The sequence below is a fragment of the Octopus sinensis genome, linkage group LG21 (genome assembly GCF_006345805.1).
Source record: "Octopus sinensis linkage group LG21, ASM634580v1, whole genome shotgun sequence".
Classification (NCBI taxonomy): domain Eukaryota; kingdom Metazoa; phylum Mollusca; class Cephalopoda; order Octopoda; family Octopodidae; genus Octopus; species Octopus sinensis.
In genome coordinates this window covers 25,478,965-25,493,964 of record NC_043017.1, presented here as the reverse complement: position 1 = coordinate 25,493,964, position 15,000 = coordinate 25,478,965, and the positions used below count along the sequence as shown (strand labels likewise).

Sequence of the window (15,000 nt, the reverse complement as noted above, 5' to 3'; positions counted from 1 at the left end):
CAGCCATGCTGGAGCACTGCCTTGACCATGCTTATATAAGAATTTTATAACCCATTCTTTTTATATGAAATCAATGACATCTAAAAGAAGATGCTTCTCCTTTATATTCGACTTTAGGGAATGTAATTTCAAACAGGAGGAATTTGATGTCATAAGATTGGGGTCCAATGACCACTGAGTTTCAACCCTAAATAATAACATATTTCCAAAAGTGGGCTGACAGTGATGGCCAAATCCCTGTTCATCATCTCCCTCTGACTTACAGTTTAACTCTTTTTTCCAGCCCCATATTCAGCAAGAAGCTCTTTCTGCTGTCTTTCCCATTTTGTGTACAGGTGCCTTTCTTTCGCTTCCTCTTAATCCAAGATGACGCGTTATTTTAAAAGTTAAAATAACATCGCCGAAATCTATAAAGCCATGAGATAAGCGATGATTAATTCAAAATCCGTATGAATAAATAAGCATTACACTTGACAAGGTAATCTAAATGCTAAAGAGCAACGCAGCCTTTAAGGTAAAGAAAAAACATGTAAACACATACAAATGTGTGAGTAAGGGAGAGAGAGAGAGAGAGGGAGAGAAGGAAGAAAGAGAGAGAGAGAGAGAGAAGGAACAGGTGTCTTCACAGTTTCTGTTTACTAAATTTCATTTTCAGTTAACACGAGTCAAAAACACCCAGCACCCAATAATTACTAAACTCCACTACAAAACTCAGGTAAGACCCTCAATAGAGTACTGCTCTCGTATCTGGGATGGTGCTGCTTTCCTAGACTGTATCGCTGCACCACCACCACTACCCCACCCACAAAAACGACCACCCAACTGACGAGTATAAAGTCAATGCCAGCAACTCCTCTTTCACGGATACAGTGTCACTCACTACTTCTATATTGTGTTCCATCACCAAGCCCTACATTAACCCCGTAGCATTAAAACCAGTCACATCCAGCACAAATATTCTACCTGTATTATTATGTTCAAACCAGCCAGATTTGACCTCTCACACCTACCCTACAATGCCGCCATTCTAAAAATATACAATCGCGTCACTGAAATCTCAAAGCTACGAGACAATGCATGATTAATTCAAAATAATGTGGAATGTTAATGGGACAATCCCCTTTCCCAGTCCTTCCTTCCCAGAAATGTCATCCCGCTGGAATTCCTTACCTGCTCAGGTTTATTTTCATTGCAGATGTTTAACCCTTTCATTACCAACCCGGCTGAAACCGGCTCTTGCTCTGAGTACAAATGTCTTGTTTTCATAAGTTTTGAATTAAAATCTTCCACCAAACCTTACTCTTTTTTTTTTTTAACTCTCTTTTACTTGTTTCAGTCATTTGACTGCGGCCATGCTGGAGCACCGCCTTTAATCGAGCAACTCGACCCCGGGACTTATTCTTTGTAAGCCCAGTACTTATTCTATCAGTCTCTTTTGCCGAACCGCTAAGTGACGGGGACGTAAACACACCAGCATCGGTTGTCAAGCAATGCTAGGGGGACAAACACAGACACACAAACATATACACACACACTTATATATATATACATATATACGACAGGCTTCTTTCAGTTTCCGTCTACCAAATCCACTCACAAGGCATTGGTCGGCCTGGGGCTATAGCAGAAGACACTTGCCTAAGGTGCCACGCAGTGGGACTGAACCCGGAACCATGTGGTTGGTTAGCAAGCTACTTACCACACAGCCACTCCTGCGCCTAGTCACAATTTATGTTCCTAACACTAGCTTAATGATAACCAAGTTATTTTACTAAATTCTTTGTTATATTTAAAGTAATTGAAAGAAACACAGAGCATCTCAAAATAAATACAGTAATGAAAGGGTTAATAAGAACATCAATCATATCAATGGTAATTCTTTACTCTCCAGACCACGTCCAAGTTGTGTTACAAAATGTTATAAATAGAAAAGGCTGACCATCCTACTCACTGTTTAAACCTATGTTGTCGTAGGATGTGGTGTCCACAACTGGGAAAGGATACATCTGTTCGACGTTAGCGGCTGACGGGTGAGACACCATGTCAGATAGGGAGTTGCCATGCTGTAAGGGTTTCACAGGGCTGTTTGACCGAGACGTTGAAGTAGGACCTGAAGCTTGACCGTTGATTAAATCTAAAAGAAAAACAGAAGGGAAAAAAAATAGAAAAAAAATTAATACATTTTATCTCAAAGTGTCAATATTATTGTTTAGCTCCAGTTTTATTCTTATCAAACAAACCTATGATCCAAGGCTTTCCAACTAGGACCAACACCCCTTTCCCACCTTTTTATTTTGACAGGGGCAGTGCATCTCATGTGCCCTTACCTTATTTATTATTTTTTTTTTTGGGGTAGGTTTTTGTCTGGAAGATCTGACCTGCTATTTCTTGTGGGTCAAGCAATGTTATAACAATGCTCTACACTGTTATAATTATAAACCATCACCCTTGTATGGACAATATCTTTTAAATATTTACAGAGGAAAATACCTTGTTGATCAACCTATTAAATATTGCTCATAAATTTAGCCAAGGTCCCAAAAATGAGTGTGGAATTAGACGAATGTTTTAAAGCTTTTAGAAGAAGGACCAAATTAATTAAAACTGGGAATACTGAATGCGATGCAGGCACCAAAATAGGAGAATTAGACAAGAGCTGCTCACACAAATATTTAGGAATTGATGAAATTGTTAAGATACAAAACACCTAAAGGAAGGAAAAAATTGGAAGGAAAAATTAGAAATGGGTGCCACAAAAGAGTCAGAATAATATTAAAAATTGAACTAAATTCTAGAAGTAATATGACAGGTATGAACTCATTAGCCATTCCAGTTATAAACTACAGTCTCAGTGTAGGAAACACAATGTGAATTGAAGAGCTTAGGCAGAAAAATTACTAAACTTCTGACAGTGTTTCAAAGCTAACGCCTTAAAGCTGATAGAGATAGAATGCACAACACACGAGAAGGACAGCTGTGGTGGAAATAGAAAACTAATACAATGTAAGAGCAATGAGACTAGGAGAATGCTTTAGAAGTAAGCAAAGGGAAACTTATTAGAATGATAAGGAAACATAAAGAAAACAAATATAAACTTTGGCTCTTGTACCGAGCAAAATGAAAACTGGAAAACTAGCCATAGTGATGAAAGAGATTTAGATAAGGAAAAAAAAAACCATTAAGAAAAGTTTTTAAAAAATAGAAAACAAAAGTTATCGAAAGAGAATTTAGAAAATACTGAAGAAAAATTGCAGAGGAAAAAACGCTCCATGGCCAATAAGCAATGAAACTCTTTTGACAAGAAATACGTCAGAGTAAAACCCATCAATGGTTATTATGGTTACACTAGACCAATGCCAAGCTGGAATAATTTACAAAAGCAAAATAAAAACAAAGAGAGATGCCAACATCAACTGCAGACTATGAGGTGATTGACCACATCATTTCCAAGTACTCAGTTTTTGCTATATCCAAATATATGTTTCTTTATTACCCACAAGGGGCTAAACATAGAGGGGACAAACAAGGACATACAAACGGATTAAGTCGATTACATCGACCCCAGTGCGTAACTGGTACTTAATTTATCGACCCTGAAAGGGTGAAAGGCAAAGTTGACCTCGGCAGAATTTGAGCCCAGAATGTAACGGCAGACGAAATACCTATTTCTTTATTACCCACAAGGGGCTAAACATAGAGGGGACAAACAAGGACAGACAAGCGAATTAAGTCGATTACATCGACCCCCAGTGCGTAACTGGTACTTAATTTATCGACCTCGAAAGGATGAAAAGCTAAGTCGACCTCGGCGGAATTTGAGCCCAGAATGTAACAGCAGACGAAATACGGCTACGCATTTCGTCCGGCATGCTAACGTTTCTGCCAGCTCGCTAAATCCAAATATATTCTACCAAGTGGCCACAACTGGGAGTCATTTCCACCATACAGCACCAGGAACCTTTGCTCCCATTAGTTTAGGTAGGATCTTAATTTCATCATGTATGTGTATGTATGCCAATGCTGTGGAGGCGCGTGGCTTAGTGGTTAGGGCGTCAGCATCATGATTGTAAGATTGTGGTTTTGATTCCTGGACCGGGCGACGCATTGTGTTCTTGAGCAAAACACTTCATTTCACATTGCTCCAGTCCACTCAGCTGGCAAAAAGGAGTAACGCTGCGATGGACTGGCATCCCGTCCAGCTGGGGAACACATACGCCATTGAAACCAAGAAACCGGACCCATGAGCCTGGCTAGGCATTAAAAGGGCACATGTGGAGGCGCGTGGCTTAGTGGTTAAGGGTGTCAGCATCATGATCGTAAGATTGTGGTTTCAATTCCTGAACTGGGCGACGCGTTGTGTTCTTGAGCAAAACACTTCATTTCACATTGCTCCAGTCCACTCAGCTGGCAAAAATGAGTAACGCTGCGATGGACTGGCGTCCCGTCCAGCTGGGGAACACATATGCCATTGAAACCGGGAAACTAGGCCCATGAGCCTGGCTAGGCTTTAAAAGGGTGCATTTATTTATTATTTTATGTATGCCAATAATATCACTGTCAGTGATAGGCCTTTGCACTCTATTAGGATATAGAAGTTGGGAAGTTACCCAAAATTAACATCTGATATGGCCTGGTGTTCAGGACAGTGGCAGTGGTCAACAAAGCCTGCCCTGAACTGAGCAACAATTGCAAAGATGGGAGGAATACCTCCAGAGATTTTCCCTTTGGTCTTGTGCTCATACTATGAGATGCTTTCAACCTTCATGAGAAATCTTGTGCAAATACAATCAAGGTAATCTTGAAATTCTTTGCTAATAGTCTAGGTTCCAGCTCCATAGAAAAGAATACTCTCTACCCATGTCTTGGAGAAAGCTAGCTTTGTTGACTCTGAAATACCCAATTGTCAGTCATAAGGAAGTTTATTACAGACACTCCAGGCTTATCTTAAAACACCATCATCATTTAATGCTCATTTTCCATGCTGGCATGGGTTAGATGGCTCGACAGGAGCTGGCAAGGCCGGGGGCGGCACCAGATTCCATAGTCTAGTTTGGCTTGCTTTCTACAGCTGGATGCCCTCCCTAATGCCAGCCACTCTACATAGTGTACTGGGTGCTTTCTTACGTGGCACCATTACTAGCACTCTTACTGTCAGCAAGATAAGTCCCTAGGCCAGTGCTTTTCAAACTTTTTGCTGGAGCGGAACCCCAAGGAAACATTCCACTGCTCGAGGAACCCCTGTGCAATAATTTTATAGTCTTATGCACACATATCTGCACAGGAGAATTAAAAATTACTGCCGATTTTAGCAGTTTTGTAACTTCTTGCGGAACCCCTAGACTGTACTGGCGGAACCCTGGTTGAAAACCACTGCCCTAGGCTCTTAAAGTTACTGACCTCTTTGAAATGTGTGCCATCATTTGGATAAATTGGCAAGTAGCTTTCATCTTCATTAATTCATTGATGGTTGCAATAATCTAAGAAACAAGTCCACACTGACAACGAAATCAAGATAAAGCATCCAGATACAATTTGCAAAGACTGGAATGAGGATGCTTTTGAGCCCCTTCTGACCAAAACATTACTCAGAAGGTGGAAAACGATGACAGTTAAAAGACAAGGAAGCTGAAAAAAGCAGAATGTAGAACACACAAGTGAAAACAGTATTAATAACAAGAACATTCAGAGAGCACAAACCTCCGCCAAGGCAACACTAACATCCTCTCAATGATTAGCCAGAGATGATTTTTAAAATGAGAATATCTGAAATAAATTTGACTACTCTCGCAAATGAGAATACTAAAAATGAACCTGACTGCTCTCAAAAATTAAGTAAAAAAAAACTGGAAAAATAATCCAGAATCCTTGTCCAGTACCAGATCAATCCCAAAATGTAATCAGTTTGTGTCAGTCATGAGGCCAAACATCCCTGAAAGTTTCATCCAAATCCATCCAGCAGTTCTTAAGATATCTTGTCCATGGACAAACCAAACAAACAAACACAACTGAAAACAACATTTCCACCTTCGCAAAGGCACAGGCAATAATTGGAACACTAGGAATGATAAGAAGGATATATGAGCAAAAACAGACCAGACTAGGACTCCCATATTACACGAAATAAACAAGACAGCTCTGTGAGAGAGAGCCTACATTCTATGTGACTCTGCTCACAACTGATTACAATAAAGTCATTCAAAGACCCATTCAAGCTCTGGTCTACAAACATGCCCTCCCCAACTCTCTCTCTCTCTCTGTCTTTTCTACAGCTACTGTAATGGCCTCTACTCCTTTGAGTAGGTCAGGCTCATGCTATCTTTTGTCTAGGTATTCCCAATCCACTTGTCTCCCATCTTCTCACCACCCTTATTGTTGAGTTCAAACCCTACATTAATCACTAGACCCACGGCTTCTTGCCCAAAATGTCAGCTGTCTCTGCATGAGATTCTTTACCTGCTCATATTTTTCCTTTAGTATTTTTTTGGAACTTTGAAGGCATCCAATGTCTTCAGTCTGGGAGCTCCTGTAAAAACCACAAGTACGTGCCTTTCCTCTAGATGTAGCACATAAATAAAGAAATATATCTTATGACTGGCTTCTGTGCTGGTGGCATGTAAAAAGCACCATCCAAATGTGGCCGATGCCAGCGCCATCTTGACTGGCTTCCGTGCTGGTGGCACATTAAAAGCACCAACCGATTGTAACCACTGCCAGCCTCTCCTGGCACCTGTGCTGGTGAAACGTAAAAAGCACCCACCACACTCACGGAGTGGTTGGCGTTAGGAAGGGAATCCAGCTGTAGAAACACTGCCAGATCAGACTGAAGCCTGGTGCAGCCTCCTGGCTTCCCAGACCCCGGTGGAACCGTCCAACCCATGCTAGCGCGGAAAACGGACGTTAAACAATGATGATGATACCCTCTACAATATTCCCCTAGTAAAATAAAATTCACACATCAATTCTAACGGAATGACTATCAAACATGACAGAAAACATACCTCTATGCAGTCACTACTAAAGAAAACGACGTATATACTCCTGCTGAGTTGGTGGCTGGTACAACAACACTCAGCAATGTAATACACGTGTTCTACAATCACCATCCAACGCTGACCATCCAACCATGTGACACAACTCACACAACACATATTCTACATAACAGACTGAACACTAGACTAACACCAGAAACAACAAAACAAACTCCCACAGACAATATATATATATATCTGTATATATATGCATATATATATATATTACATTTAATTCATTAATAGCGAAACAATTGTCCCAAGATAATCTGTATTTTTGTTATTTTTTATTTGCCCTGTTCGTGTGAGCTAACAATCGTACTGACTTTCATAGGAAACATGTATTTTTGTGGTTGAAACCTTCTGGATTTTCTAGTGCTAGAATGAGCCACATAGTGACCATTCTCTTATATTTATTATTATATATATATATATATATGTGTGTGCGTGTGTGCATGTTAATTTTTTACACTTTGGCTTTTTGCTGAGTTTTTTCTTGAGAACACATTCTTCGTGGAAAATAGCGATTTTGACGTCTATATCTAGCATGTTGACTGTCCACTTTTAGTGGTCAGTCCTTTAAATTTTGTATGTAAAAAATAATTTTATCTTTGGATTTTTTTTAATATGCTAGGCCACTGGTTTTAATTGATTAATATCAATTTCTACCCTTATTCAATTTTTTATATATATATATATATATATATTGATAAAAATGGTAAGATAACAAAAGAAAGAAAGAGAGCTCGATATTATGTAAATAGAGGAATTTATCTGTAAATGTAATATGTGACAATTATTCGGTAGCCATGATAAAACTCCGAGTTTCGGATGCCGAGGTGGAAATCCACACCGCCATCTCTTCAGTTATCTGGCCATTTCCGATGACCAGATAACTGAAGAAATGGTGGTGTGGATTTCCACCTCAGCATCTAAAACTTGGAGTTTTATCATGGCTACTGAATAATTGTCACATATTACATTTACATATATATATATACATATATATACACATATATATATCTATATAAACACAATTTTGCATTCTTGAAAGACAACACTACACACATCTCAGGAATATGGTGGGGCAGTAGAAACTCACATAAAACTACTGAAAATATGGTGGTGGTGGTGGCGGCGGCGGCAGTAGTAGTAGTAGTAGTAGTAGTAGTAGTAGTAGTAGTAGTAGTAGTAGTAGTAATCATAATAATAATAATAATAATAATAATAATAATAATACGGAACTGACAAGAGAACAGAGCAAGCCCAAAAAACTGCTCTGCTGGGGACAGCTAGGATTCTGAAATTGGTACTTGAGTGTGTTGAATGTCTTCCACAATAATTAACAACCAATTATCAAAGCTTATAATGTGCAGAAAGAGACCCTTTGAGACATCTGACGATAGGCTGCTGCATGTTGTCACAGAATCAACCAGAGCAAACAAGACCAAGCACTCTGAGAAGTGAAACAATAATAAATGCCCTGATGCAACCCCAGTCACTGGCTCTCATGGCTTTTGCTCTTAACTGACTGGAAGTGTCATCATGTACATTGTTTTGTCTTGGTATAAAAAGATGGGCGACAGCAAATATTCTGCTCAATACCACACATTTACTTCTCAGTTGTTTGACCGTAACCAGTTGAGCATGTCCCTTACTGGCTGACGATATGTGCGTCTCTGATCATGAGCAGAAGTAGAAGGGGAACATCATATCCATGTGTTGAGAGGAATTCTTTGGGGTTTGGATATTGCACCTCTGGAAACATGGGTGTTTCGTTCAACATCCTAAAACCTTATTCAGGGACCTTTTGAGCAGGATGGGCTACTCAACTTGAAGAAAATTTTAACTGGGCTCTACCTGCAAGATCATGTGCTACTTATCTTGATAATGAGATCACCATGCCACACACGTATGGCTGTGATGTATATGCCTGGTGTGCCCTTATCAGACAGGTAGTCATGATAGGTATACTGTATATCTGTACTCCAGTGTCACTCTGATGCCATGCACTGCTCTCTCACTCAATATAATAATAATAATAATAATAATAATAATAATAATGATAATAATAATAATTATAATAATAATGATGGACTCTCCCATCAAAGATGCACAGTATACTACATGACAGGTGTTGAAGTGATCATAGGGCAACATGAGATGAAGTGTCTTGCTCAAGAACACAACACACTACGCGTCTAGGAATTGAAATCACGATGTGGCATGTGATGACTTACTCTATCTCACTTCAGAAGAGTAATACATATTCAAATAGTCACATTTTTTTTTTACTTGTTTCAGTCATGTGACTGTGGCCATGCTGGAGCACCGCCTTTAGTCGAGGAAATCGACCCCAGGACTTATTCTTTGTAAGCCTAGTACTTATTCTATCAGTCTGTTTTGCCAAACCGCTAAGTCACAGGGGCATAAACACACCAGCATCGGTTGTCAAGCGATGTTGGGAGAACAAACATATACACACACATACATATATATATATATATATATATATATATATATATACATATATACGACGGGCTTCTTTCACTCACAAGGCTTTGGTTGGTCTGAGGCTATAGTAGAAGACACTTGCCCAAGGTGCCACGCAGTGGGACTGAACCCGGAACCATGTAGTTGGTAAGCAAGCTACTTACCACACAGCCACTCCTACACCTATAGCTTTACTGCTTAGATAATCTGTAATATTCTACATTCGTACATGGAAAAAATATATAAGCATCTACCAAGACACGGTACCAGTTTATCACCGATAATATTCTCAGACAATCTGATATTACTACCAACTGATTTTTTTTGAACAGAAACAAAGAAGAATATAGGCTCAAAACCAAAAAAAAGAAAAAGGAAAAAAATGCAGGTATTAAGTTAGAACTCACAAACTGATTGTTTACTGCTCACCTGTAACTATATCCACTCAGCTATTTCAAATTCGGAAAACAAATGTGTAAAATTAATAGAAAATGACTTGTATTTATTACTTTTTTCTTGTTCCAGAGAAGTGAGTCTCTGCACTGTGAACCAAATAAAATTCATATCCGTCTCTATTTAATTCAACATTTCACACACGTTGATGGTCTTTATCTTTCATTGCTTCTAACTACTCGGATGTGACCAGGCTCTCTTTAAGTTTTCATTTTCGTTTATTTACCCAACTGTCTTTTGGCCAACGCAAGATATTCTGTGAATCCAAGAAATCAAACTTCACTATCTGTCTATTTCTACTAGAATGAAGGCACTTGGCTTAGTGATGAGGGCAATCAGCATACAATCGTAGGGTTGGGAGTTCAATTCTTGGTAGCACTTTGAGTCCTTGAGCAAGACACTTTATTTCACGTTGCTCCAGCTAGAAAAAATGATTTGTATCATTAAATGAAAGCACATGGCGCTGTGGTTAGAACATCAGGCTCACAATCATGAGGTAGTGGGTTCAATTCCAGGACCGGGCTGCATGTTGTGTTTTTGAGCAAGACACTTCATTTCACATTGCTTCAGTTCACTCAGCTGTAGAAATGAGTTGCAATGTCACTGGTGCCAAGCTGTATCAGCCATTGCTTTTCCCTTAAATAACATCAATGGCATGTAGAGGGGAGGCTGGTATGCATGGGCGACTGCTAGTCTTCCATAAAATAACCTTACCCGGACTTGTGCCAGGGAGGGTAACTTTCAAGGTGCAATCCCATGGTCAGTCATGACCAAAGGGAGTCTTTAGCCTTTACTCTTCTTTATTAAGATGAAAGGATCACAGCTGTCTTAACAGATTTATATGTCTCCAGGCAAGGCAATGCACGACATCCCCCTACAATCACAAGCACAGCATATGTTGATTAGCATTGGGTCGCTCAGACCTGTGGAACCCATTGATTGACTTATACAGTGTTACAGCAAAGAGAGAGATCATGAGCCTCCTTTGCACAATAGACCAACACGTTATGCACTTCTTGCTCAGGAAGACATGACAACAGACAGACTACACTAATTAGTTAATAACTGAAACAATGAGAGGTGCAAGGACAGGGTGGTTAAGATGCTCGTCTACTAAACATGATGCTCAACATGCTTAAGATATTGACATCACTTCTGGTCTCTTCACAACACAAAAACCAAGAAACCTTCCATCACTTTATCATCAAAGCAAACATGGCTCAGTGGTTAGGGCAGGGAAGCTGATTACGTTGATCCCAGTGCTGATTTGGTACCTATTTTATTGGCCCCTTAAGAGTAGAAGACATAGGCGCAGGAGTGGCTGTGGTAAGTAGCTTTCTTACCAACCACATGGTTCCGGGTTCAGTCCCACTGCATGGCATCTTGGGCAAGTGTCTTCTGCTGTAGCCTCAGGCCAACCAATGCCTTGTGAGTGGATTTGGTAGACGGAAACTGAAAGAAGCCTGTTGTATATATGTATGTATATATATATATATATATATATATATGTATGTGTGTGTTTGTCCCCCTAGCATTGCTTGACAACCGATGCTGGTGTGTTTACGTCTCCATAACTTAGCAGTTCGGCAAAAGAGATGGATAGAATAAGTACTGGGCTTACAAAGAATAAGCCCCGGGGTCGATTTGCTCAACTAAAGGCGGTGCTCCAGCATGACCGCAGTCAAATGACTGAAACAAGTAAAAGAGTAAAAGAGAGTAAAAAGAGTATAGTCAACCTCAGCAGCATTTGAACTCAGAATGTAAAGAGCTAGAAGTGTGCTAAGCATTTTTTCTCAAGTGCAGTATCAACTCTACCAGCTTGCTTGCCTTAATAATGTTCTTGTAACACAGCATAACAAACGTTACATTTTTGTTATATAATAATTTTTACGATATTGATTTCTTGCATCGGCACAGAGCCATCTATTTCAAGAGAGAGAACAACTGATAAGATCTTCACCAGTATTTGTCTGACGTCTTAATTTTGCTTGCCCTGGAAGAATGACAGACAAGGTCAACCTTGGCAAGATTTGAACTCACTACATATAAAATACCTATTTCTTTACTATCCACAAGAGGCTAAACACAGATGGGACAAACAAGGACAGACAAACGGATTAAGTCGATTACATCGACCCCAGTGCGTAACTGGTACTTGATTTATCGACCCCGAAAGGATGAAAGGCAAAGTCGACATCGGCGGAGTTTGAACTCAGAACGTAACGGCAGATGAAATACCTATTTCTTTACTACCCACAAGGGGCTAAACACAGAGGGGACAAACAAGGACAGACATACGGATTAAGTCGATTACATCGACCCAATGTGTAACTGGTACTTAATTTATCGACCCCGAAAGGATGAAAGGCAAAGTCGACCTCGGCGGAATTTGAACCCAGAACGTAGCGTCAGACGAAATACAGCTACGCATTTCGCCCGACATGCCAATGATTCTGCCAGCTCGCCACCCTATATTAAAATACCATAAATAAATTATAGGCGCAGGCATGGCTGCGTGGTAAGTAGCTTGCTTACCAACCACATGGTTCCGGGTTCAGTCCCACTGCATGGCACCTTGGGCAAGTATCTTCTACTATAGCCTCAGGTTGACCAAAGCCTTGTGAGGGGATTTGGTAGATGGAAACTGAAAGAAGCCCATCATATATGTGTGTGTGTATGTGTGTGTTTTGTGTCTATGTTTGTCCCCTTACCATCAACTGAAAACTGATGTTGGTGTGTTTATGTCCCCATCACTTAGCAGATCAGCAAAAGAGACTGATAGAGTAAGTACTAGGCTTACAAAGTGTAAGTCCCGGCATCGATTTCTGTGACTTAAAAACCCTTTAATGCAATGCTCCAGCATGACCATGCTCCACCAATTCTACCAATCCCCCCCACCAATGTATGATATTATAATACTGAACTGAACTGGCCCTATGGTTATAAATGAAACCTTACAGTTGCTTTGACTATGATTGGCTTTTCAAGAAGGAGCCCCTAAACCTGTTCATCTTGATTTGTCAGGCTTGCAAAATAAATAAAAAAACGAAATAAAAAAGCAAAATTTCGTTCAGTTTGTGGTTCATACGTGAGTAATTAGTGAGTAATGAGGAAGGTGATTCGTACATCATTAGAACAAACTTCTTCCAAGAAAGAAAACCTCGTCTGACTCGTTTTAAGTTAGGGTTAGAGTAGAAAAAATTGGAAAAGAACAAACGGAAAACACTATTTTTTTTAAACTTAAAAACAAGAGAGTGTGTGTGTGTGTACATAGAAGAATGTGTGCAAATATGAATATATATATATACTAGCAGTATCGCCCGGCGTTGCTCGGGTTTGTAAGGGAAATAACTATAAAGCATTTTTAGAGAGTTATAGCCAAAAAATAGCAAAAAAATGGGGGGGAAAATGATGGTAAATTTTTTTTTGATAGTTAAAAAGGTCTAGTTGCGTCCCCTAGACCATCTGTGGTTTGTGTTTCTAATTGTCGACCCCATGTCGAATTTATCGATCTATTTCAGAACTGGGGGAACTTTTCAAAATTTTCGCTGCGTTAGTTTTGAATTATGACATTGGGCTATGTGTGTGTCAAGTTTCATCAGAATCGGTTGAAAGCTGTGGTCAGGGTGAGGGTACAACCTGACAGACACACAGAAACACACACAGACAAACTGCCGTTTATATAGAGAGAGAAGAGATATACCAATTAAGGACTGAACACGAAAAGTGAACAGTCAACATGCTAGATATAGACGTCAAATCGCCATTCTCCACAAAAGATTATGTTCTCAAATCAAACTTTATTGCTTTGGTTTTGTGCTGAGTTTGATTTGAGAACATAATCTTTTGTGGAGAATGGCGATTTGACGTCTATATCTAGCATGTTGACTGTCCACTTTTCATGTTCAGTCCTTAATTGGTATATATAAATATTTTAATCTTCGGATTCTTTTTTAATATGCTAGACCACTGGTTTTAATTGATAAATATCAATTTCTACCCTTAATTAATTTTATATATATATAAATATTTTAAAATAGAAAATTACCCTTTAACAGGTAATTTTCACATGCTAGAAATAGCAGCCAACACGGCCAAAACCACAATTTAATAGCAAATTTCGAAGTAAATGAAAAATAAAAACTTTTACCTTATTATTTAACGGTTATACCATGGTTTCAAATTACTTCAGCAAATAATATTACTTCCCGTCCTTTAATAGGTAATTTAGCAAGACAACATTATCCACCAGGCGAACTCTCGTCAGTAACTGGCCTTAATAACTAACTTATAATTCATAGACAAGATAACACGTGTCCCATCATTATATGTTATAATTTTTCAAAATACCGTGCGCAGGCGCATTTACAATCAGCAATGAATACGATGCCGAGCTGAATCTTCGAGAATGCTAAGAACATATTCATAAGATACATATATAGGGTAGCGAATATTCGTTATAAATATCACCACCAGTGGCCCAGCATGTATAAATAGTCAATAGACAACATATTCATATTTTAAAATAGAAAATTACCCTTTGACAAGTAATTTTTACATGCTAGAAATAGCAGCCAACACAGCCGGCTGTGTATCTTATGTATATATATATATATATATATATATATATATATATAATATATATATATATTATATATATATATATAATAATAATAATAAATGAGAAAATTTACTGTAAATACACAAATGACAACTAAAAAATGTAAAACATGTATGGAGTGCACAATGGATGAAGACAAACATAAAAGGTTCTGGGCCCTTTTGTATCTGTCTTCTATATTGTTTGTCTTCTGTATTTACAATGCCTTTTCTCATTTATTGAGCGATGGAACGCAACATACTCTGGCTTCAATTAACACTAAGTTGTGTGTGTAAAAGATTTTTACACATAGGCACACAAATAAATACACACTTGTTCATACATACATAAAATAGTTATTAACTTGTAGACCAATATGACCATCACCAACAAATTATCTGATCCTAGATGCTAAAGAAACTGGCT

The 15,000-nt window shown here is 38.9% G+C and overlaps 1 protein-coding gene across 1 annotated transcript in view; it reads right to left on the bottom strand.

Annotated features, from left to right (window-relative positions):
* Positions 1-15,000, bottom strand: part of LOC118767394 (mitogen-activated protein kinase kinase kinase 7-like) — an 85,376-nt gene that overhangs the window by 68,873 nt on the left and 1,503 nt on the right. Inside the window, exon 2 of the mRNA XM_036511886.1 lies at positions 1,952-2,134. Coding sequence (XP_036367779.1) covers positions 1,952-2,134 — 183 coding nt within the window. The remainder of the gene's footprint in view (positions 1-1,951; positions 2,135-15,000) is intronic.